This window comes from Carcharhinus amblyrhynchos, chromosome 6, assembly GCF_965287045.1.
Source record: "Carcharhinus amblyrhynchos chromosome 6, sCarAmb.v2.hapA, whole genome shotgun sequence".
NCBI classification, from domain to species: domain Eukaryota; kingdom Metazoa; phylum Chordata; class Chondrichthyes; order Carcharhiniformes; family Carcharhinidae; genus Carcharhinus; species Carcharhinus amblyrhynchos.
The window spans coordinates 10,427,736-10,453,253 of NC_137329.1; the positions used below are offsets into that span (position 1 = coordinate 10,427,736).

Sequence of the window (25,518 nt, forward strand, 5' to 3'; positions counted from 1 at the left end):
AACATGATCCATTTCAATAAAAACCAAAAATCTGTGAGGATTTCTGACTTATGGGAAAGAGTCAAGAAGGGTCAATGGACAGGGAGCACAGAGCAGGGATAAAAATGTATTTTCAAGTTGTCAGGCTCTAACCAATAGAACACCTTAAGGATCAGTGCTGGGACCTCAGCTACATATGAACAAATGACTCAGATGCAGAGATAAAGAGATGTGTATCCGAGATCTCTGATGGTACAAAGCTGGGCGTAAACGCAAGTTGTATGGAGGATGCAGTGAGGCTGCAAAGAGATATAGACAGGTTAACTGAGTGGGCAACAGGAAGCAGATGGTGTGTAATTTGGGGAGGCGTAAGGTTATTCACACCGGTTGTAAGAATAGAAAAACGGAATATATTTCAGAAGGCGTGAAACATGTGAATATTGATGTTCAGAGAGGTTTGGATGTACTGATGCAAGGAGCACAAAGTTAACATTTAGGTGCAGCAAGCAGTTAGCAAGATAAATGTCAGGTTAGTAATTATTATGAAAAGACTGAAGTACAAGGAAGCCTTGCTACAAATGAATGAAGCTTTGATGAGTGTAACAAATTATTGTGAGCAGTTTTGGTCTCTGCAACCAAAGAAGAATTTATTTGCCATGGAGTCGTTGTAGCGAAGGTTCACTAGATTGGTTCCAGGGATGAAAGGTTTGTCTTCTGGTGAGACACTGAGTAAATTGGTCCCATTGACTTAGGAATTTGGAAGAAAAAGAGGTGATATTTTGAAACATACGACATTCAGAAGGGATCCGACAAGAAAGACACAAGTAACGTTTCTCCTGGCTGGAGAATCTATCAGGGTCTGATCATTTAGGATTGAGGTGAGGAGAACATGTTTCCCTGAAAAGGTTGAGTCTTTTGTATTCAATATCCCTGGCACTTTTGTTTGCCCCATCGCTGAGTGTATTCAAGGCTGATCTTTCAGGGTATTAGAAGACATGGGGAGAAGACAGGGAGGTTCAGTTGAGACAGAACATCACTTGTGATGATCTTCAATGGCAGAACAGGCTCGAGGGACCTTCTGCTCTACTCCTGCCCTGCTCTTAGGAATGGAATGCGCCAATTAATTCCCCCACTTGGCCCAGAAGAATATTGATAGTTCTGCTCTCTTTTCTCTAGCCTGACGTATCAATTACATAAATGTCAAGGTACAATACTTAGACTGTGTAAGAGAGAAATCTACAAGAATGAAATTCCAGTGGGCTTATCCTGTTCAGCTTCTGGTGGAAACCCAAACCGCACACATAAATAATTGCCCGGATTTACATGAAGTCAGCAAGGCTCCATAGACTGTTAAAAATGAGTAGCAGCACCTGATTCTGGGATTCCTGGTTCCATTCCTAGTGTCCCCAACTGTTGGCAGCACAGGAGAAGGATGGGACATTGATCTTGCACTGTGCATTGCCAACCTGGACACTCTGTTGCAGAGATTTCCTAACCCCTGCCTCCCACCGTCCCCCACATCCCCTGCCCACTCCCTCATACAAACACACATACGCACCCCCCCATTCCCAATTTTCTTTGAGTTAAATCAGCTTTTTCTAGGACTCAGTTTACAGGCCCGTAGAGGTGTCATGAGCCATGGATAAGGGAACATCCTAAAATTGAATTCACATGGTCTTACTTACGGTAGGTTTGATGGGCTGAATGGTCTCCTTCACGCAGTTTTGTGATTGGCCATTCGAGGTAGGTGGAGGGGCTTAGTTGAGGGGTGGAGTAGAGGAACATGAAGTGGCATGATAGGCCACAGGGAATGTATGGAGTTGAAGGATGGGGGTTAGAGAGTCTTAATGCCTCTATCCTAACTGGAACTAAGTCCCGTAGCGCTGAGATTGGTCTTTTAACCAGCCCACTTCTGCTCCTTCCACTTCTGCACTTGTGGCTCCTTCCAAATAGTTTCTAAGGGGATTGCCCAATCCAGTTACCTCCCAACTCCCCTGAAATGGGAATCTTGCCTCTGCAGGCGCTTTCTCCCGAGGAGGGCACATCCAGCCAGTAAAATTCCCAGCTCCCAGTCCCTCTTATGAGGGTGAAAATACAACCTGATTCTACAACTGGAGTTATTGTCACAGAGAAATCTGAAGGGAATTTCCAAATATTACATTGATATGATTCAGATATTTGTGTTCATCCAATTGTACAGAAGCTGGAGATGAATGTGGACAATCAAGCACCACTTTTTAATGTCACTGACAATTCTTTGTGTTTTGAAGTCTGGTGTTGTTTAAAATGCACAAACAATTTTCATCCATCAGCTTGAGACTGGGAACCAGAAGCCAAAAAGACAATAACTTCTTAATAAGTGGCCTAAAGGCACATGTGTCAAGAGTTGTTGAAACATTTCGGCCCTGAATTTAATTAGCTTATAATGTTTGCTATCTTTCTGCAAAAAAAATTATACCATTTCAGGAGGGAATAAGTCAAAAAAATCAATCTGATATGAACTAATATTTCTTTTGTTCTTGCTGCTACTGATGGTTTTTTCCATAATATGAAAGAGGGACAGGGGAGAGAAAACACAGTCAATTTTAAGTTTGAGTTTATTATTAGTGTGACAAGTCAGCTTACATTAACACTGCAATGAAGTTACTGTGAAAATCCCTGAATTGCCACACTCCAACTCCTGTTCGGGTACACAAGGAGAATTTAGTGTGGCCAATGCACCTAACCAGCATGTCTTTCAGACTGTGAGAGGAAACCGGAGGACCCAGAGGAAACCCACACAGACATGGGGAGAACATGCAGGCTCTGCATAGTCACCCAAGCTGGGAATTGAACACAGCTTCCTGGCACTGTGAGGCAGCAGTACTAACTTCTGTGATATTGTGCTGCCCTTTAGCATTCAATCTGAAATCTGATACCTTATTGGTATTAAACATAGCTAACTAAGTGACTTTCCGGAATTAATTTTGAGAGGCAAATGCATACGATCTAGTCAACACGGTCAAGAGAAGCAGAACTGTATGGTAATTTAAGATGCATATTAAAACCTTCAGTGGCTAATTAATTCTAACAGAGATACTTCTTCACTTTAGAGCTTGTCTTCAAATGCTGTTTCAGCACATGTTCACACAATATGTCCACACAACATGGTAACTTTATCTTCTAAAATAGATACAGCAACATAATTGACTATAGTATTGAAGTTGAGTACTACTGAAAAAAGAGAAATCCCGTTAAAGTTTTCACCTTGCACTTATCAGGGAAGAAAGAATACCAATTGTAAAATCGGTATTGAACAATAGGTATTTACAATTTACAATTGGTATTCTTGCAAATCTGTCCTGATGAGTGCAAGACCAAAAGCTTCGACAGCATGTCCCTTTTTATTCTGCAGTATTCAATTCTGTCAGTAACAGAGTAACTCCAATCACAGAAGATAAAACAAAGAGACACTTACTTCTGCTTCTGGCTTATCTCCAGAAGTTTCTGCACATCATTTTTAGCATCTGCTTCATCCTTTTTCAAGCTCTGGTAGGGTTTTGTGAAAGAGGAAATAACACAGTCAGTAAGGGTCTCACAAATGAGGCATCACAAAAGAATCAATTCAACGTTAAAAATGCTCAATGTTTGTTGCAGAAGCAGGAGTAACTGCATCATTATTCCACTGATTTAAAACAGCGTGGCCTTGTCATTAGCCCAAATAGTTCCATTTTACCATCAAGAAGCTTTTGCAAACAATATACTGATGAAGATAACATGAAAAGGGAAATCTTTTAAAAATAGAATAGGACTTTGAACAAAACCTCTGTAAAATCCATTATTACACACCACTATTCATTATATCAAACAATAAATATTGCCATAGAGACTTCAGAGAAATAGAATCCCTACAATGCAGAAGGAGGCCATTTGGCCCATTGAATCTGCACCAACATCAATTCTACCTAGGCCCTATCTCCATAACCCTACATATTTACCCCACTAATTCCTCTAACCTATACATTCCAGGACATTAAGGGGCAATTTAGCTTAGCCAATGCACATAGCTGGCACATATTTGGACTGGCATATTTGGGGCAACACAGTGGCCCAATGGTTAGCACTATTGCCTCACAGTGCCATGGGATGGACCCAGGTTCAACTCCTGGCTTGGGTCACTACCTGTGTGGGAGTTTGCACTTTCTCCCCGTGTCTGCGTGGGTTTCCTCCAGATGTTCCGATTTCCTCTCAGTCCAAAAGACATGTTGCTTAGATGCATTGAGCCAAACAGGTGCCGGAATGTAGCGACTAGGCAAATTTCACAGTAACTTCACTGCAGTGTTAATGTAAGCCTTACTTGTGACTAATAAATAAACTTTACTTACTTGTGGGAGGGAACCGGAGCACCTGGAGGAAACCCATGCAGAAACAGGGAGAATGTGCAAACTCCACATAAACAGTGACCCAAGCAGGGAATTGAACCCAGATCCCTGGAGCTGTGAGGCAGTAGTGCTAAGCATTGTGACATCCTTGGTCTGATTTAAGGTTTCGTCAATACACTAGTTATGTTTATGAACATGAGTTATTTTCAATACTGGCATTACATGACTTAATGTCACAGCACCATTGAATCACAGAATAATTGCTGCACAGAAAGAGACCATTTGGCCTATCATATCTTTTCTGGCTCTCTGAAAGGGCAATTCACCTAGCGCCACTCTCCCACCTTCTCCTCTTGGCCTGCCCATTCTTCCTTTTCAGATAATAATCTAATCTCTTCTTGAAGGCTTGATTGAACCTGTCTCCACCACACTCTCAGACAGTGCATTCCAGATACTAACCATTCACTGCATAAAAAGATAATTCCCCATGTTGACATTGCACCTTTTGCCAATTACCTAAAATCCATGTCTTCTAGTTCTTGATCGTTGTACCAATGGAAACAAGTACCTAGTGTGCCCAGGTCCCTCATGATTGTGAATACATCTATCAAATCTCCCCTCAAATTTTATCTTCTCCAATCTATCAATGTAACTGCAGTCCTCATTCTGAAACCATTCTTGTGAATCTTCAAAACACCTGACGCCTTCATATCATTTCTAAAGTCCAGAAGTGGACTCGATACTCCAGTTGACGTCAAAGCAATGTTTGGCATAACCTGCTTATTGCATAACCAGGATGCTGTATGCTTCATCAACATCCCTCTAAACCTGTCTTGCCACCTTTAGTGATTTATGCATTTTTACACCAAGATTCCTCTGCCTGTACACACTATTTAGAATTGTACCTTTTATTGTCTCATTTTCATTTATTTTAATCAAGTTATTTTCTATGTTGATTCCGATTCTTTTGGACAAATCACTGGCCTATTTGGGATGTCTAGATTGTCCACCATATATTCTTCTGGATTAGGAGTATGGCTACAATAAGGTATTGAATATCCATAAACTCACTTAACTCTGGATATATAGGCAGTACAATCATGGGTACACATTGCACATGAAGTCTTAATGCTCCATGGAATCATAGAGGTCATAGAATCATGCAAATTTGCAATACATAAGGAGGGCACTTGACCCAATGGGTCAATATCAGCCAATAAGTGCCATCCAACTTAACCCTACCTTCCAGTTCTGAGCCCACAGCCCTACAGGCGACAGCAGTTCAAGCACATATCCAAATAATTTTTAAATGCTAAGTGGGTTTCTGTCTCCTTTCTGACAATGAGTTCCACATCGCTCTGGGTTAAAAAGATAACAATCCACTCTGAAACCAAAAGACCAATCCCACTCAACCAACTTGCGAATTTCTTCTCAAAACGATTATCACGTGTCGAAACTCCACTCCCAAAAAGACACAATTTAAAATCTTCTTTCAAATAATGCTTTCCATCAGCTGTTTTCAGTAAGAATCCAGCTCCAGGTATTCCGACTATTCTTTCAAAACAAATCTTCCACTCCACTGTTTTAACAAGGAATCCACTTAAACCTCCAACCTATTATCCTAATCTATGCTACTTAGTTAGGAACGCCTCAATCAAAGGACCTTCTTTATTCATTCTATCTGGACCTCTCAGAATATTATAAACTTAGATTAGATCTCTCTGCCACCTTCTTGTCCCAAATTAATCAACAATAGCCTAATGTTTCCTCACAAAAAAAATTTCAATTCAGACAGCATCCTTGCAAGTCTCCTTTATACCCTTTCAAGTGTAATCGGACATTCCCAAAGTTTGGTGATCAGAACTGCATAAAGTGCTTCAGCTTGTTACAATCCTAGTTACCATTGGACCAGAATAGAACTGAGGGTCAAAAGATCATAACTGTTACTTTTCTTTTAGAAAACATAGAGGAACAGCGTCACAGGACTGCAGATCAGTTAACAACAAGAAAAAAAATTAGACATGTACACCAGAATTTTCCAGCCAGCAGGATTTTCCAATCCCGCTGCAGTGAATGGAGATTTGGCTGAGCACCAAATACTCCATCATCGCTTGCAGTGGTGCAGGGGCATGAATGGCTGGAAAACACCAGCCGAGATGTTAGAATATTCCTTTACTCTTCCCTTAGCTTCACAAATGTATGTAGTTTCTAAAGATAACACCTCACTCTGAAACCAGAAGACCGATGCCCCTCAACCAATCTGTGAATTACTTCCCATAATCCCTGAACGATTGTCATGTGTATCTAAAGTTCACTCCCAAAAACACAGGCTTTAAGATCATCTTTCAAAAAAAATGCTTCCCATCAGCTGTTTTCTGTAAGAATCCAGCTCCAGGTATTCCAACTATTCTTTCAAACCAAACCTTGCATTCCACTGTTTTAACAAGGAATCCAACTCTAGATTTTCCACCTCACCTTTCAGGTTTCTTTTTCCTTAAATGCTTCTGCACAGTCTCCAAGATCCAGTCATCGATTTCCACAATCATTAAAAATAGCATCTCACAAACTGTGCTGCAACATCACAAACCTTAGAACTATTTCACAGAAAGAATCATAGAATCCCTACAGTGCAGAAGGAGGATGTTCGGGGAATGCAGTGGCACTGGAGAATCCCAGCTGTGGAAAAAGTCAAAGGTTTCTGATGTCCACGTTCAGATAATAAAGATAAATATCCAATTTGTCTTCTTGATCACCTTATGTGGCCAGTCCAGCCACCTAGAAGAATCTTTGTATACTCTAATTTCTTCCTCTACACTTCAGAGTATCCGACCATTTTTTATCTATTTCCTTGCTGTGTTCACCCTCCCCAAATGCATTATTTCCCTAGATTGAACTCTGCTTATCACCTTTCCTCCCACCTGTTAATCTATTTGTATCTTCTTGAAGTCTACAGCTTTCTTCTTTCATTATCAATCACATGTTCAATTATTGTAATGTCTGCAAAGATCTTAATCAAACCTCCTACATTCAAGTGTAAATCATTCGTGTGTGCTATAAAAAGCAAGGCCGCAAGGGGAAATGTAGGAGAAACAAGTTCAGGGAACCTCGGAGGTCTTGGAAAAGGGGAGGCAATGGCTTATTGGTTTCATTGCTAGACTACTAATCCAGGAACACAGCTAATGTTCTGGGGACCCAGGTTCGAATCCTACCATGGCAGATGGTGAAATTTGAATTCAACAAAAAAGATCTGAAATTAAGAAACTACCGATGACCATGAAACCATTTGCAATTGTCGGAAAAATCTATCTGGTTTGCTCATGTCGTCTAAGGAAGGAAATCTGCCGTCCTTACCTGGTCTGGCCTACATGTGATTCCGGAGCCACTGCAATGTGATTTACTCTCAACTGCCTTCAGGAATCTAGGGATGGGCAATAAATGCTGGCCAACAGTGACATCTATTTCCCACGAATGAATTAATAAAAAAAAATCAAGACTGGAAAAGGAAGAGGAGAAAGGCTTTTAGCAAGTCTAAAGGGAGCAGTTCAAATGTGGCCCCAGAGGAACATAAGAAATGCAAGCGGGAACTTAAGAAAGCAATTAGAAAAGCAAAAAAGAGGGCAAGAGAAAAGACTTGCAAACAAGATTAGGGAGGATCCTAAGATATTCTATAAATACAGTAAGGGGAAGAGATTAACCAGGGAAAGAACAAGGCCCATTAGAGACCAAAGGGGTAATCTGTGTGTGAAACCTCAGAACATTGGAAGGATGTTAAATGAATACTTCTCATGGTCTTCACTCAGGAGAAGGACACAGGTACAGAATTCAGGAAAAGGGACTGAGGGGTCTTGAGCAGTTTGACGCAGGAAATAAGGAGGTATTGGAGGCTCTGAGGGGCTTAAAAATCGGCTAATCCCCAGGCCTGGATGAATTGCATACCAGGCTGCTGTGGAGAGCGAGGAAGGAAATTGCAGGTGCTCTGACACAAATTTTTCATTTCTCTTTGTTTACAGGTAAGTACCCGAGGATTGGAGGATCGTATAATCATGGAATCCTACAGTACAGAAGGAGGCCATTCAGCCCACCAAATCTGCACTAAACACAATCCCATCCAGACTCTATGCCCAAAACCCCTTGCATTTACCCTAGCTAGTCATCCTAACACTAAAGGTAACTAACATTATCATGGCTAATCCACCTAATCTGCACACCTTTGGACTGTGGAAGGAAACCAGAGTACCCGCTGACATGGGGAGAATGTACAAACTCCACACAGACAATGACCCAAGCCGGCAATCGAGTCCGGGTCCTGGCACTGTGAGGCAGCAGTGCTAACCACTGTGCCACCCCAAATGGGTAGCTAATGTGGTTCCGCTTTTCAAGAAGGGTGGTAAAGATGAACCAGGGAATTACAGACCAGTGAGTTTCACATCAGTGATAGAGAAACTATTGGAGGAAGTTCTGAAGGAGATAATTAATCTACATTTGGAAAAGCATGGATTGATTAGGGATTGTCAGCATGGTATGTCAGAGGAAGGTCATGTCTAACAAACTTGATAGAACTTTTTGATCGAATGAGGGAAGCACAGTTGATATCATTTATATGGATTTTAGCAAAGTTTTACACAAGGAGTGAGGGAGGGGGAATGGGTTGAGGCAAATGAATGGGGCAACAGTGCAGACAAGCGAAAGGAGGAGGAGAACCATAGGCCTGCCAACAGACCTGGGGAGCCTGTTAAAAAGGAAAATTCACCGCTTCCTACTACATGGAACATAGAACATTACAGCGCAGTACAGGTCCTTCGGCCCTCGATGTTGCGCCGACCAGTGGAACCAATCTAGTGACCCTCTAACCTAAACTATTCCAATATTATCCATATGCCTATCCACTGACCATTTGAACGCCCTTAAAGTTGGTGAGTCCACAACTGCTGCAGGCAGGGCATTCCTACTACCAGCTAAATACCAGCAGCTACTAACCTTCTGACACTAAGGGGTAATTTAGCATGGACAATCAACGTAACCCACACATTAATGCTGACTGGTCCATCCAGTTTCATGTCTGTGTGTTTACTTTGTAGTGAGTGGCTTATTGGGCCTTTCCAGAAGGCATTTAAGAGTCAACCACATTGCTGAGGGTCACATGTATGCCAGGCAAGGATGGCAGTTTTTCTTCCCTAAAGGACATTAGTGAACCTGATGGGCTTTTTGCCACAATCGACAATGGTTCCATGATAATCAGAAGAGTTTCAATTCCAGATGGTTTACTGGTGGGATTTGAACCTGGGTTCACAGAGAATTACCCTGGGTCTCTGGTTACTAGTCAGGCAACAATACCACTGTGCCATCACCTCCCCTGATCAACTGGATAATTAAAAACCCATGGCTTACAGATGGACACAAATAAAAATTGAAATGCCAAATTGATAAACATGTAACTATTGAAATCACACTCCAATAAAAATCCCTATAAAATGTAATCATTATCAGGGCAGTACAGTGGCACAGTGGTTGGCACTCTTGCCTCACAGCACCAGGGGCCCGGGTTCAAGTCCAACCTCAGGGTCACTGCCTGTGTGGAGTTTGCACGTTCTCCCTATGTCTGCATGGGTTTCCTCCAGGTGCTCCAGTTTCCTCCCACAGTCCAAGGCGTGTGGGTTAGGTTGTTTGGCCATGCTAAAATTGCTCCTTAGTGTTAGGGGAATGTTATGGAGATTAATAGGATAAATATTTGGGGTTACAGGGACAGGGCCTGGGTGGGATTGTGGTTGGTGCAGACTCAATGGGCCAAATGGCCTCTTTCTGCACTGTAGGGATTCTATGATTCAGTGAGTTTATCCAAATGAAGCATTGCATCAAAAAAAATTATTCTTTTGTAAAAATAATACTGAATTTACCTTCACCACTTATGCGCATAAGCAAGATCAACAACACTTAGCAACACGAGAAAGAACAAGTCAAAGAACCAACATGTTTAATAATAAATTATTCATTCATTTTTTTAAAATGATTTATTTTGACTGAAATCGCTTTTTAAGGGATTTTCAACAGTAGTCTTTTGCGTGGAACTCCTTTGATACTTCACGTTGAATTGTATGCCTCACAGTTTAAAAGCGGCTACAAAGGAAAGATAATGTTTTATTCTGCTTTCAGTATGTTATTTGTGATGAATTAGCTCAAACCTAAGCTTTACGGGTGCCGTTTATTTTCACTGTTGATTTTGTTCAAAGCGGGGCTGTGTATCGGGTGGATTTCTAATATCTAGTTTTTACGTGCAGAGCTAAAACTTGCAAGGTGACACCAAATTTTTTTTTTCTCTGCAAGGTGTAAGCACAGATTTTGATGAGGTGCATCCCTGCCCGTGGCAAGGTCGACAGGACATCTGGGCCAAAAACAATAAATGCTGGAAAATCTCAGCAGGTCTGACAGCATCTGTCGGGAGAGAATAGAGCCAAAGTTTTGAGTCTGGATGACCCTTCGTCAGAGCTGAGACCAAAGGAAATCAGACAAGATTTATACTCTGAGGGTGGGGAGGGTGGCTGTAATTGGACAATGAAAATGATGATGATAAAGGCTGAGAAAGGTGCTAAAAGTGGCCCTTAAGGATGGCAGAACAGGGGTACAGATTCATAGATTTCCTACAGTGCAGAAGGAGGCCACTCGGCCCATTGAGTCTGCACCAACTCTCCAAAAGAGCCTCTTATCCCAGCCCTTTAATTAAAATAATTTAAAGTTTCTTAAGTCAGATATTATCCTGTTGGAATGAGACTCTACACTTGCCAATTATTCCCATATATTTATCCCGCTAATTTCCCTAACCTAAGGGACAATTTACCACGACCAATCCAGCTAATCTGCACATCTTTGGACTGTGGGAGGAAACCTGAGCACCCAGAGAAAACCCATGCAGTCAGCGGGGGAACGCGCACTGTTCCCACAGATGGTCATCCAAGGCCGGAATCCAACCTGAGTCCCTGGCACTGTGAGGCAGCAGTGCTAACCACTGTGCCATCGTGCCACCCTTATTAAGGGACTGCCTGAGGAATGTGGCAGGTGCCCTGAAGGAGGATTGGGGGAGGGGGTTCGGAGAAAAGATGGAAAGTGAGACTCTGGATTGAAACATCAGGACATCTTAGCGTACATTGGACTAAACAATGTTTCTGCTCACCGATACCATAATACGATTGAGAAACAATTACAATAATTTAAAGTTTCTTAAGTCAAATACTATCCTGCTGGAATGAGACTCTACATTTCCAATTATTCAGTTTTTGGGCAAATGTGTTTAAGTAGAATTATTTGGTAGTCTTTCATAATTATCACATTGTTAAAAGTGTGCTTACACTCTTAATTGCCGGGCTTAACTTTGTGTGGTGAGTTTAATGCTCAATTAATATGAAAAAGGCAGAAACCTCATGAAAATCTATAGATCCAACAACAGCATTGAGCAAATCGGCTTCTGGTGATTGACAGTTTACATTGTATCTCTTTCTCATACAAGTCACTGACTGATCTGTGCATCGACAACTAGCGCACGGTTCAGAAGCTGTCAGGTTTTCAACAAAATTGTGTGAGAAGCTGAAATGTTTTTCTTATTGTAATCATCACAATGCATGGCTCTATAGTAATTTTGGATTTATTTTTAAACTGTATTCTGTCAGGATTCACTTACGCAGAACAGCGTTCAGATTATAGATTTGATTTGAATTAGATTAACCCAATAAGATCTGATAGAAAATCAGTGTGAGAGATATTAGGAAGAAAGCTAATATGGAGTTATAGGGAAATATAGATGACAGATATGAAATATAATGACATTCTTTCAGAACACATCTGCGGGGCTACATAAAAGCCATCGCGCCACTAGAAGCAGAAATAAATTAGATAATTGATGATCAGCACAAGTTTGGGGGGCTGTTTTTTGTTCTTAATTGGTCATTTTTATTTTCATGTAGGGTTGTACGGTGGTACAGTGGTTAGCACTGCTGCCTCATAGCGCCAGGGATTTGGATTTAATTCTAGCCTTGGGTCACTGTGGGAGTTTGCACAGTAAGAAGCTTCACAACACCAGGTTAAAGGTTTATTTGGTATCACAAGCTTTCGGACTATTGCTCCCTTCATCAGGGGAAGGAGCAGCTGCTCTGAAAGCTCGTGATGCCAAATAAACTTGTTGGACTTTAACCTGGTGTTGTGAGACTTCTTACGGTGCCCACCTCAGTCCAACGCTGGCATCTCCACATCATGTGTGGTGTGTGCACATTCTCCCCGTGCCTGCGTGGGTTTCTTCTGGGTGCTCCGGTATCCTCCCACACTCCAAAGATGTGCGGGTTAGATGGATTGGAAATGCTAAATTGCCCGCTTAGTGATCAGCAGACTAAATAGGAGGGGTTATGAGGATGGGGACTGAGTGGGACTGTTGTTGGTTCGGGCTGGAAGGGCCAGATGGCGTCTTTCTGCACTGTAGGGATTCTAATGATTTGGTCCAGTTTGCGACACAAAATTCAATTTCTGCAACGTCGGTTCAAACAAGACAAACAAAGATTTACTCGGTGACTAATTTAAAACAGGCTTGCTTGCCTCCACTGGTAAACAACGTGACAAAGATGTATCTCTGAGTGCTTTTAGATTTTTTTTGTGTCATTCATTTCGGAAGAATGTTATTGCGGCAGCAATTTGACTTACACTCTTTGTGCCTTTTTGGTGATTATTTCTGCCTCTGTTAGCTGCAGGGAAGTAAATTCAAACTCGGCAAAGCCAATGAAAAATTCTCACAGTGAAGAGCTCAAGCATCAGTGTGATTCTTGTGGAGAACATAAGGGTGACGCAGTAAATCAGGTTAAACACTGGAACTGGGATTTCAATTCTGCCTGGGCCAGACCTAATTCTATTTTTCACTCTCGCGGATCCTAATTGAAGGGAGCTTGAGCAGTTCTGCGATTCCCAGATGGACTTGTGTTCAGAGTAGCAAATTACTTATGCAACGCAGAACTGATCAGTCAACATCCGTCAGCAAGGGTGTGAACATGGGAGGGAATGGTTTTCTGAGTTTGAGATGAATGGATTTATTGGGGCCATGGTTAAAGATGGTGCAAGTACATCCGACCCACACTTTAACCACAAAATGCAATGAGACATGCAAAAACCCAGAGAGGGAACTGCCATTGTTTGGTATTTACAACATTGTAATATTACCCATCTTAGCCGTTGTTGTACAATCACCTGAGTTAGTCAGATTGGCCGCAACAAAAACATGGGTGGCACAGTTGCACAGTAGTTAACACTGCTGCTTCACAGCTCCAGGGACCTGGGTTTGATTCCCGGCTTGGGTCACTGTCTGTTTGCACATTCTCCTCGTGTCTGCGTAGGTTTCCTCTGGGTGCTCTGGTTTCCTCCCATAATCCAAAGATGTGCGGGTTAGGTTGATTGGCCATGCTAAATAGCCCCTTAGAGTCCTGAGATGTGTAGGTTAGAGGGATTAGTGGGTAAAATATGTAGGGATATGGGGGTAGGGCCTGCGTGGGATTGTGGTCAGTGCAGACTTGATGGGCTGAATGACCTCTTTCTGTATTGTAGAGTTTCTATGATTTCTATGACAAAGCTTGGGGCAAATTTGAATCTCTTCAGGAAGAGGTCCTTTACTTTTCCGCACCAATGTTCATCATATTCCAAGAGAAAGACTTGAGGGTATGCAAGATTTATCAGTAAAGTTTTGGTGGAAAGAACATCTTGGACACTTAATCACATTTCATGAATGGAGCTTATTCACTGTCCAGATGAGATAGATGCATGCCCAGATGTGGAGTCGTGTGTTAATCTGATTTGGCAGTGACCTTTAAGGGAAGCCATGGGAACATTCATTTGAACTTTGGCCTGGTGTCAGAGGTTATTAGGCAACACAGGAATTGGGGTCAGCAAAGACAGGAGTTAGCTTCCAAATTCTACGGACTAATAAAATGCCATTATGCCAGAGGATAAGATGCAGTTGGCTAAGATTTATGACAGCTATTACTGTTGATTTGTGTATATTGAAGATGATTAATTTTTAAGCTAATGAAAGAAGTGAGTTATCGATAAAAGCTATAATTTATCTATTTTGAATTGTCTATATCAGATTTTATTGGTGAGATCGGGCTACTCCATCTCAGAGCTGCCCTGACCCTTTGATGGTTTCCTGACAGCTGCTGGTTAAAAAAAGTTATATCTTTAGTACAAAGACACTGGCTTTGTGAGTCTTGTATTGTCTGAAGTTTAGGCAGCATTGGTCACCTTGGGTATGCCACTAACACAAATATAGTGTTATATAGTCACAGAGATACAGGCCCTACAGCCCAACTCATCAATACTGACCAGGTTTCCAACAATGAACTAGTTCCAATTGCCCGCATTTGGCCCATATCCCTCTAAACCGTTCCCACCCATCCATGTACCTGTCCAAATGTCTTTTAAATGTTGTAATTGCACCCACCTCTACCACCTCCTTGGGCAGCTCATTGAATATGCGCAACTTGAAAAAGTTGCCACTCAAGTCCCTTTGAAGTCTTTCCCCTCTCATCTTAAATCTATGTCCTCCAATTTTGGACTCCCCCTGCCCTGGGGAAAAGACCTTGGCTATTTACTTTATCTATGCCCCACATGATTTTATAAACCTCCATAAAGTTACCCCTTCATCCTCCTACGCTCCAGGGAAAGAAGTCGTAGCCTTTCCAGCCTCGGGACAGCACAATGGTTAGCACTGCTGTCTCAGCGCCAGGGACCCGGGCTCAATTCCTGGCTCGGGCCACTGTCTGTGCGGAGTTTGCACATTCTCCCTGTGTCTGCGTGGGTTTCCTCTGGGTGCTCCACATTCTTCCCGCACTGCAAAGATACGCGGGTTAGGTGGATTGGCCATGCTAAATTGCCACTTAGTGTCAGGGGGACTAGCTCAGGTAAGTGCGTGGTGTTACGGGAGTAAGGCCAGATGGCCTCTTTCTGCACTGTAGGATTCTATGATTTTTCTCCTTATCATTCAAATCTTCCAGTTTCCTGCAACACACCTTTGGTGATAGGCCTACAGTCTAAAAAACAACCCTCTACCACCACCCTCTGTATTTGGTTCAATCATTAAACAGTATTGCCTCAAATCCTAGTGTACAAATGGACTGAATATTACTGACACAGAAAGATGGTATGGATAATTTTATTCATTATTGCTTTCCCCACAGTAATGTTAATTTTACCCAGGTCGCTCGCTGTTCATTGTTATTTATGCGGTGTGCCAGCATATTTCCAAGCCAGGAGCCCAGGCCTATAGATTTAAAATGTTGTTACTTGGAGAGCGCTGTAACTTGGGAGAGTGTTTGAGGGCAGTTGCCTAACCTGAAGATTTCCTTTCATTCCTTGCAGCTCTGTTGCTGACTTGGAGAGCTGTTGCAGGAGGCTACTTTTCTCTGTGGAAATCAGTTTCAACTTTTTTTCCAGTTCTTCATAACCACGTCTGAAAAAGAAAAGATTTGAAGAAACTAATGGTGAGTAACTGACTGACATAGAAACATAGAAGATAGGAGCAGGAGGAGGCCATTTGGCCCTTCAAGCCTACTCTACCATTCATCACAATCATGGCTGATTGTCCAACTCAATAGCCTAATCCTGCTTTCTCCCCATAACCTTTGATCCCATTCGTCCCAAGTGCTATATCCAGCCGCCTCTTGGATACATTCAATGTTTTGGCATCAACTACTTCCCGTGGTAATGAGTTCCACAAGCTCACCACTCTTTGGGTGAAGAAATATCTCCTCACCTCCATCCTAAATGGTTTACCCGAATTCTCAGACCCCTGGTTCTGGACTCTCCCACCATCGGGAATATCTTCCCTGCATCTACCCTATCATAAGAACATAAGAAAAAGGAGCAGGAGTAGGCCATCTAGCCCTTCGAGCCTGCCCCGCCATTCAATAAGATCATGGCTGATCTGTCGTGGCTCAGTTCCACATTCCCGCCCTCTCCCCATAACCCTTAATCCCCTCTCTTATCAAAGACCCATCAACCCGCGTCTTAAAAATATTTAGCGAGGTAGCCTCCACCACTTCAACGGGCAGAGAACTCCAGAGATTCACCACCCTTTGAGTGAAGAAGTTCCTTCTCAACTCTGTTCTAAACTGCCCCCCCTTTATCTTGAGGCTGTGCCCCCTAGTCCTACTATCTTTTCTGAGCGGGAGGAGTCTCTCCACCTCTATCCTATCCATCCCATTCATCATCTTATACGTCTCAATGAGATCTCCCCTCATTCTTCTAAACTCTAACGAGTACAAGCCTAGTTTATTCAGCCTCTCCTCATAGCTCAACCCCTTCAACTCCGGCATCAGCCTAGTAAACCTCCTCTGCACTCCCTCCAAGGCCAAAATATCCTTGCGTAAGTACGGCGCCCAAAACTGCACACAGTACTCCAGCTGCGGCCTCACCAATGCCCTATACAGCCGCAGCAAGACCTCCCTACTTTTATATTCAATCCCCCTCGCTATGAAGGCCAGCATCCCATTCGCCTTCCTGACCACCTGCTGCACCTGCAAGCTGGGTTTTTGCGACTCATGCACAAGGACCCCGAGGTCCCTCTGCACTGTCGCCTGCTGCAGCTTTTCGCCACGTAAGTAATAATCCTTCCTACCATTATTCCTACCAAAGTGGACCACCTCGCACTTGCCAACATTAAATCAAGTCCTGTTAGAATGTTATAAGTCTCAATGAGATCCCCCCCTTATTCATTTGAACTCCAGTGAAAACAATCCTAACCTAGTCAATCCCTCCTCATACATCACTCCCACCATCCCTGGAATCAGCCTGGTAAACCTTCGCCACACTCCCTCGAGAGCAAGAACAGCCTTCATCAGAAAAGGAGACCAAAGCTGCACACAATACTCCAGCTGAGACCTCACCAAAGCCCTGTATAATTGCAACAGCACATCCCTGTTCCTGTACTCAAAACCTCTTGCAATGAAGATACCATTACTTTACCGCCTGCTGCACCTGCACACTTACCTCAGTGACTGAAGGCATTAACATCAAGGCTATTAACACAAGCTAAAACTTACACTCTGTGAGTTAATTATGCACATTTATTTTTTGCTTGTTCAAACTTCATTGCAAATCTTTGAATGTCAATATGCTGATGAATAGCTTTACGACATTGGTTCATTCTGAGCTGTGGGCCAGCTAGAAATACTCCTACTTCAGGGTTGCAGGTTCGAGGCCTGCTCCCATTTGAATACAAGTTCCACGTTGCCACTTGGTGCAGAACTGAGATGTTGGCCTGAACTTTATAGGGTCTTCAGGGAGCATGCTAGGAGGTGGAGCAGGTGTTGAGAATAAGGTTGAAAGGTGAGGGGTTGTCTTTACTGCCTTGCTGCCATCGCTGGCATTTTATCAGTGGCAGAGAAGATGGTAGACAACTTTCCCACTCAGAGGCCAATTGCGGCCCCTAGGTGATCAGTCAGTTACCACCTATGGGTCTCCTCCTGCCGCATCTGGTACTTTAACAGAATCCTCCTTGACAGTCAAAGGAATCAGGGACTTCCTAATTGGGCATCCTGAGGCAGTTCCCATGGAAACTTATATTTTGTTCTCAGTAGCCTCCACTTCCCCGCCAACCCCCCCCATCACTAGTACCTGCCTGACTGGCATTGGCGACTCTGACCTAATGCACCTGCTCCAGGGCCTGGTGTATCACTGCTACTCCTGTCTGGTTGCAATCTGAAGAAGAGTGGCCATCACTCCCATTGGTGCTACTGGCACTGAAGGCTGCTAGCTGCTGAAGTGGACCTCAATGATCCCATCGTAATATCTTAAAGAAAGGGGCATAGGACTTTGCCTGGCTAATATTTATCCCTCAACTAAAACAAGTTATCTGGTCACCAATTATTAAGTTTGTGGGGGTTTGCTGTGTATAAATTGGTTGTACCTTGTCCTCATTACAACAATGACTACATGTCAAAATTACTTCATTGGTTATAAAGCTCTTCAGGATATCCTATGGATATGAAAGTGGCAATTGAAATGCAAGTCTTTTCTTTGTAACTACCTGCAATAATCTTTTTTATTGAAAACATACAACCAAATTCATTATGATTTATCATCCACTGTATTACAAAGTTACAGAACTTACTTTTACTCATTCACAGAAGTGATGCATTATTGGGTTTGCTATTACACTTGATTGTAATATTTTATTCTACAACGCATCTTTTGATGTGTTAATGAGCCGCCTGACATCCATTATCCCAGAGCTAACCTCAAGTCGGTGACAGCCGAAGGATTAAATGGTGGGCGCGTGGCTTTCTCATGTCCTCAAAAGGTCACTCACATTATGTATATAATGTGGGTTTGGTAGTCCACCAGAGGAATTCTTTGCAATCAGATATTGAGGGACCTAGATATTAAGAGCCACCCTCTTTGTCCTTACCTAGTCTCCCTTCCCCTCCTCTCCCATGGCCTTTTCCAAGGGGGAGTCCCACAGTGGTCCCAGCCCCCAGATGAGCGCAATGCTCCCAGTAACCACTGTTCTCGATGGTACTTATACTGGGGAAGGAGAGCCCAGGAGTCAGGGGATTCCCGAAGGGGTTGCTGTGGGTTTGTACAATATCTACCCAGAAGCTCAAAGTGGTTTAACTCTTCTTACCTCTTTTGAATAATTATTGCTGTAACACAATCAGAACCACCTGATATTTGCGATTTAAATCACATTTCTGAATGGTTCCCAATACAGGTAATTGCCCAAGCAAAGTTAGCACTTAGAATCATAGAATCCCTACAGTGCAGAAGGAGGCCATTTGGCCCATCAAGTCTTCACTGACCACAATGTCATCCAGGCCCTATTTCTGTAACTCCACATACTTACCCTGCTAATCCCCCAGACACCAAGGTCAATCTACCGTGGCCAATCGACCTAATCTGCATACCTTTGGCCTGTGGGACGAAATGGGAGCTCTCGGGGGAATCCACGCAAATACGGGGAGAATGTGCAAACTCCACACAGACAGTGACCCGAGGCCGGAATTGAACCTGAGTCCCTGGCACTGTGAGGCAGCAGTGCTAACCACAGTGTCACCCCAAAGGCTTTTGGACAAATGCTATGCAAACCTTACGTGGGAACATATGGGTTAGTTGGGCAGCGATGGCTCCCCAGCACGTTTTTGGGATACCTTCTCACTACGCTGCCCGGTAGCTTGGAAGTTATGGTCCCATACACTTTATATTATCAGGAATCAAGAGAAAGTGTGTAAAAGAAACAAATGGTACAAGTCATTTTATTTGTTGGAAGAGATTTTCGTAGCAAGGTGTAAAGACACATTGTATATCACAGTGATACACTGGGCCCTCAACAAGTAACCTCTATCTCAGAGCTGGTACCTTCTGTGTAAAAGTGGTGGATTTCCCTGGGTACAGCTACCTTTATTTTCACTTGATCTGCTCTGAAAGCTTTTTCTTCAGTGTGATTAACAGCAGTACCAAGCCCTATTGACACGGCTCGGAATATCAGGGAAAACCTATTCAGTGAGGCGGTGTTCTCCTGAGGAATAACTGTGTTTCCTGTTACATGTATGCTTTGTGCCTGAAGAGCATACATTGAAAATGACAGGTTGACCTCCTTTCCCCTTGGAATCAGGAAGACAAATGTAGACTCGTTGAAGGTATGTTAGAGGAGGTTGTGAACTCTTTCTATTTTTCCAATTTCTCTCCTCACACACCACAAGGTGAAGGTTCAGTTTTGATAGGGTATTATAACCCTATTAACTTGGTCCAGCGACCAGGACCCTTTAATGAAGACTAGTCTGGAGTCTGCATCTGAGATCTCGTACACTCGTACTGACAGAGCATTTGACAAAGGTGAATCTCACAGCCATAGAATCCCTGCAGTGCACAAGAGGCCATTCAGCCCATCAAGACTACACCAATTCTGTGAGAGAACATCTTACCCAGGTCCACCCCCTGGTCCTATCACTGTAACCCCACACACTTGCCGTGGCCCAATCCACCTAACCTGCACATCTTTGCATGGGAAGAAACACCCAGACGAAACCCACGCAGACATGAGGAGAACATGCAAACTCCACACAGATGGTGACCCAAGCTGAGAGTCCAACCTGGGTCCTTTGTGCTGTGAGGCAGAAGTGCTAACCACTGTGCCATCCACTTATCAATAACAAACCTATCATAATCATATGAACATGTTACCCTATTCCAATGGATGCTAAAACTGAGGGTAATAGGGTGGCACAGTGGCTAGCACTGTTGCTTCTTAGCACGAGAGACCTGGATTCAATTCCCAGCTTGTATCACTGTCTGTGTGGAGTTTGCATGTTCTCCCTGTATGGGTTTCCTCTGGGTGCTTCCGTTTCCTCCCATCACAGGCATAATGTCTGTACTCGTTGGAGTTTAGAAGGATGAGGGAAGATCTTATTGAAACTTACAGGATGCTGCGAGGCCTGGATAGAGTGGAGGTGGAAAGGATGGTTCCACCAGTAGGTAAAACTAGAACCAGAGGGCACAACCTCAGGCTAAAGGGACAACAGAAATGAGGAGGAATTTCTTCAGCCAGAGAGTGGTGGATCTGTAGAACTCTTTGCCGCAGAAGGTTGTGGAGGCCAAGTCATTGAATGGCTTTAAGACAGAGATAGATAGGTTATTGATTAATAAAGGGACCAGGGGTTACGGGAAAAAGGCAGGAGAATGGGGATGAGAAAAATATCAGCCATGATTGAATGGCAGAGCAGACTCGATGGGCCAAGTGGCCTAATTTTTATGGTCTTCTAATTTCCTTTGACCAGCTTGCTATGGCAACCTGGACAGAACTAGTTAGTAAAAGTAGAACTTTTAATCCTCAGCATTTTTACCCACTATCTAATGAATAGTCCTGTCATACATTAAGCTGATCTTTCCCTTCACCCTACCAGTGAATGTAACATTACATTCTGCACCTTCTCTTTTCTTTCTCCCCTGTGTACTCTATGAATGGTATGCTTTGTCTGTATAGCACGCAATAAACAATAATTTTCACTATATCCCGATACATGTGACAATAATAAATCAAATCAAATGGGATCTTCAATATAAAACGTACCATCACCTGTAGATTTTTTCTCGACCTTGTGCATCATTGATCTACTCCACTTAAGAATCCACTATGTAAATGAAAAAGGGAGATAGATAACTGCTCAAGGTAATTTTAGTCTTTTAAGTGTTGTCTTATTCACACTTTGATCCACCCTATTCTGCATTCCTGGCAGTAAAACCATTCTAATTAATGAAGCAGATGCTGATTTTATTAACACATGAACTTACAGAACAATTACCCATACTGTTCGGCTCATGTCACCGAAATGAAGATCACAATACCGTAAATCTAATAACCAGCATCACAAAGCACCTTCCCAATCATAGAGGCAATGTATCCTCCCCATAACTCAACTCCAAAGAGCCATCGCCCTTTGTCAAAACGTGAACCTATCTTAAGAAGGCAAAGTAAAAGCACAGAATGACTGCATAAATTCACTGATAATATTAGACTGCAGTTCTCTTTCAAAGATTATGGCCTGGATTTCGCAACGACATTGATGGTGGAACCATCAGTGTTCATGATCATTACTCCACTGACACTGACAGCTACTTCTGGAATGTGTTTGTGTGCAGAATAATAGGGAAATCCAGAGATTACGTCAGTGCCTCAACACTTCTCCCGAGGATTGAGGCACTCCCCGAGACTTCAATCAGTGGGAAATCAATGAAATTTCACTCTTGCGTGGTTTGTATCACTGTAAGAAACCTTGTAAAAGTGATGCATCATTGAACGAATTATATCTGGGCTTATAATTTTGCACTAGCTTTATAACTATTTGGAAGTTGTGATGTGGAGATGCTGGCATTGGGCTGGGGTGGGCATAGTAAAAGGTCTCACAACACCAGGTTAAAGTCCAACCTGATGAAGGAGCAGTCCTCTGAAAGCTCGTGATTCCAAATAAACCTGTTGGATTTTAACCTGGTGTTGTGAAACTGCTAACTATTTGGAAGTTGGAAATGAAATGAAAAATAAAGAATGGGATAAAAAATAAATAAACTGATAGGGTTTTAGCGACACTGAGGACTTGTGAGATGCAGATTAGCTTCGTAGGTGTATGAAACTGATATTTTATTAAGCCAAGTGGAGATTAGCAGTCTAGGGACCAAGACTGTGCCACAGCCAATTGCAAACCAGAGATATCAGAGAATCAAGCTGTTTTAAAAAAGCAAAAAACATCAGTCTGTTTCAGACCCCATTGCCGGAATATTGTGTGTTTTAGGAGCATTTGAGGACTCTGGGTCTTTACCCGATGGAGTTTAGAAGGATGAGCAGTGAATCTCATTGAAACTTACAAAATGCTGAAAGGCCGGGATAGAGTGAATGTGGAGAAAATGTTTCCATTAGTAGGAGAGACTAGGATCCGAGAACATAGCCTCAGAGAAAAGGGACAACGCTTTAGGACCGGAGGTGAGGTGGAATTTCTTCAGGTGGAGGGTGGCGAATCTATGGAATTCATTACCACAGAAGGCTGTGGAGGCCAGGTCATGGAGTGTACTTAAGAGAGAGATGGATAGGTTCTTGATTGGTAAAGGGATCAAAGGTTATGGGCAAGTGGCAAGGGAATGGGGCTGAGAAACATATCAGCCATGATTGAATGGTGGAGCAACTGCGATGGGCCAAATGGCCTAATTCTGCTCCTGTATTTTATGGACTTATGGTCTTATTAACTGGTTTCGCTTGTCACCAGGAAAGTGGAAACCATGGCACAGGAGTCACTTTGTGGACAGCTTTCTTCAGAGTCAAAAGTGTTATGCTGCTGATTGCAAAACCCAAATTTTCTAGTCCGGCCTGCTACAGGAAACGTCATGGATGGGATGAACGATTTGACAGGCCAAAGGTCTGTTGACCTCAGCTTGAATTTCCAGTCCTGCCCATTATTCGTACGCTAAGAAAAATAGACATACTGTCCTCAGAGCAGAGAAGGTTAACAAAGAACAAAGGAAAGTACAGCCCAGGAATAGGTCCTTCGCTGAACATGACGCATGCTAAACTAAAAATATAGGCACTTACGGAGTCCATATCCTTCCATTCCTGTCCTATTCATGTATTCGTCTAGTTATCCTTTAATTGCCGCTATTGTATCTGCTCCTACCGCCTCCCTGGGCAACGCGTTCCAGACATTCACCACCCTCTGTGTAAAAAAACTTGCCTCGCGCATCTCCTCTAAACTTTTCCCCACGCAGCTTAAACTTCCGTCGCCTAGTACTTAACTTTTCTACCCTAGGAAAGAGCATTGTTAGCAGTAACCAACATAAGGAAAGATTTAATTATGGTGTTTAAAATCATGAAGGGTTTTGATTGGATGGATATAGAAAAACTTATCCCAATTGCTTGAGGGTTGGTATCTAGAGGGACACAGATTTAAGACAAAGACCAAAAGAATTAAAGGGAGGTGAGGAGAATTCCTTTTACCCATCTTGTTGTTACGATCTTGAAGGCACTGTCTGAAAGGGTGGAGGAAACACATTCAATAGTGACTTTTAAAAGGAAAACTGGATAAATTCTTGAAGAGGGAAATTTTGTAGGGCCATGAGAAAAGGAATGAGAGCTTGTTCAAAAGGCCAGTATAGACATAAAAGACCACATGGCCTCCTTCTGTTGTACACAAGTTTACTCATTAGTATCACAGGTAGACTTACATCAACACTGCAGTGAAGCTACTGTGAAAAACCTCTAGTGACCACACTCCTGTTGAGGCACACTGAGCATGGCAGGGCAATTTAGCATAGCCAGTGCACCCTAACCAGCACACCTTTGGGAAGAAACCGGAGCACCTGGAGGAAACCCACATGGGAAAAACGTGCAGACTCCGCACAGACAGCGACCCAAGCCGGAATCGAACCCGGGTCCCTGGCACTGTGAGTGCTAACCGCTGCGCCGCCACAATTCTATGATTCATTTAGTAGTAAGGGCACATTCTATGTTGTATCAGGACACTTTTTACTTGAACTCATCATGTAATATGCAACTGTTGTACAGCCAACGTAAAAGAGAAATCACTTCTGTATTGTTTTGTAGAAATGTGATTGAAGACTACGCTTGCTTCCTTCTTCATTTGGTATTAAAATGACCTGTGAAAGATGGAACTAAATTAAACTTTAATGAACAGACATGAATTGCCAGGGAAATAATTCATTTGTTTCCGAACCCTGATTTGGCAAGCTGCACAATAATTGCTGAAGGAAAACATGGGATTGACACTCCGGCTTGACTTTTAAAGGGGTAACAAGAGATGTGACTATAATTGCAATTTGGCTCATTCGCCATGAAAAATCTACCGATTTCAATATTTTATTACAGAGAAATAAATGTGACCAGTTTTAGTGCAGAAAAGTGTCATTCTGATTGCAACATTCAAATCATTTCCGCAGCGGATTAATATAAATGTGGGTGAAACGCAGCCGCATTTGGCATCTCGTCAATTTATCGAGGTCATTTGCCACATGAATCTTGTAATTGCCGAGTTTCTGCGCCCGTTTTACAAAGTAAAAGTCAGTTTAGTGTCACGCTTTACAACATTCAGGGATATTTTGCAATTAGGATCTACATTTTCATTACTCAACAGTCAGTAGGGATGTACCACATCCCATCAACTTGGAAACTCTCAGATCTGACAGTGAACCGCTCTGGAGAGGTCGGTGGAATTAATAATATTTTAATCCCTGCTGTTTGTCTCTCAGACTGGGTCCGGGTGATATTAAGCTTCATCCCATTTCACTGAAGGAAAGAGAGGACAAATTTCTATTTTTAGCTGATGTAATAAGTTCAATCCGGTGCTTTAATCAATCCTTAAAATGTAAGTTCCTTTCGCAGACAAAGGTCGAATGGAATCAAATCAATACAGCCCAAAGAAACTTGACACAGCTCCCTGCATTAAAGTTTATTTATTAATGTCGCAATAGGCTGACATTAACACTGCAATGACGTTAGTGTGACAATCCCCTAATTGCCACACTCTGGTACCTGTTCGGGTACACTAAAGGGAGAATTTAACCAAAGCACCTAACCAGCATGTCTTACAGATTGTAGGAGGAAACCGGAGTACCCAGTGGAAACCCACCCACGCAGACATGGGAAGAACGTGCAGACTCCACA

General features: G+C 42.8%; 1 protein-coding gene across 5 annotated transcripts in view; it reads right to left on the reverse strand.

The window, feature by feature from the left end:
- luzp2 (leucine zipper protein 2) overlaps nucleotides 1-25,518 on the reverse strand; it is a 337,695-nt gene that overhangs the window by 160,674 nt on the left and 151,503 nt on the right. For all 5 annotated transcript variants that reach the window (XR_013886774.1, XM_080189886.1, XM_080189885.1 and 2 more), the window contains exons 2-3: nucleotides 15,693-15,810; nucleotides 3,437-3,507 (exon numbers count right to left, since the gene is read on the reverse strand). Coding sequence is in view for 4 of the 5 variants with exons in the window: in XM_080189886.1 (XP_080046012.1) it covers nucleotides 3,437-3,507; nucleotides 15,693-15,810 (189 nt within the window). In the remaining variant the exon portion in view is untranslated. The remainder of the gene's footprint in view (nucleotides 1-3,436; nucleotides 3,508-15,692; nucleotides 15,811-25,518) is intronic.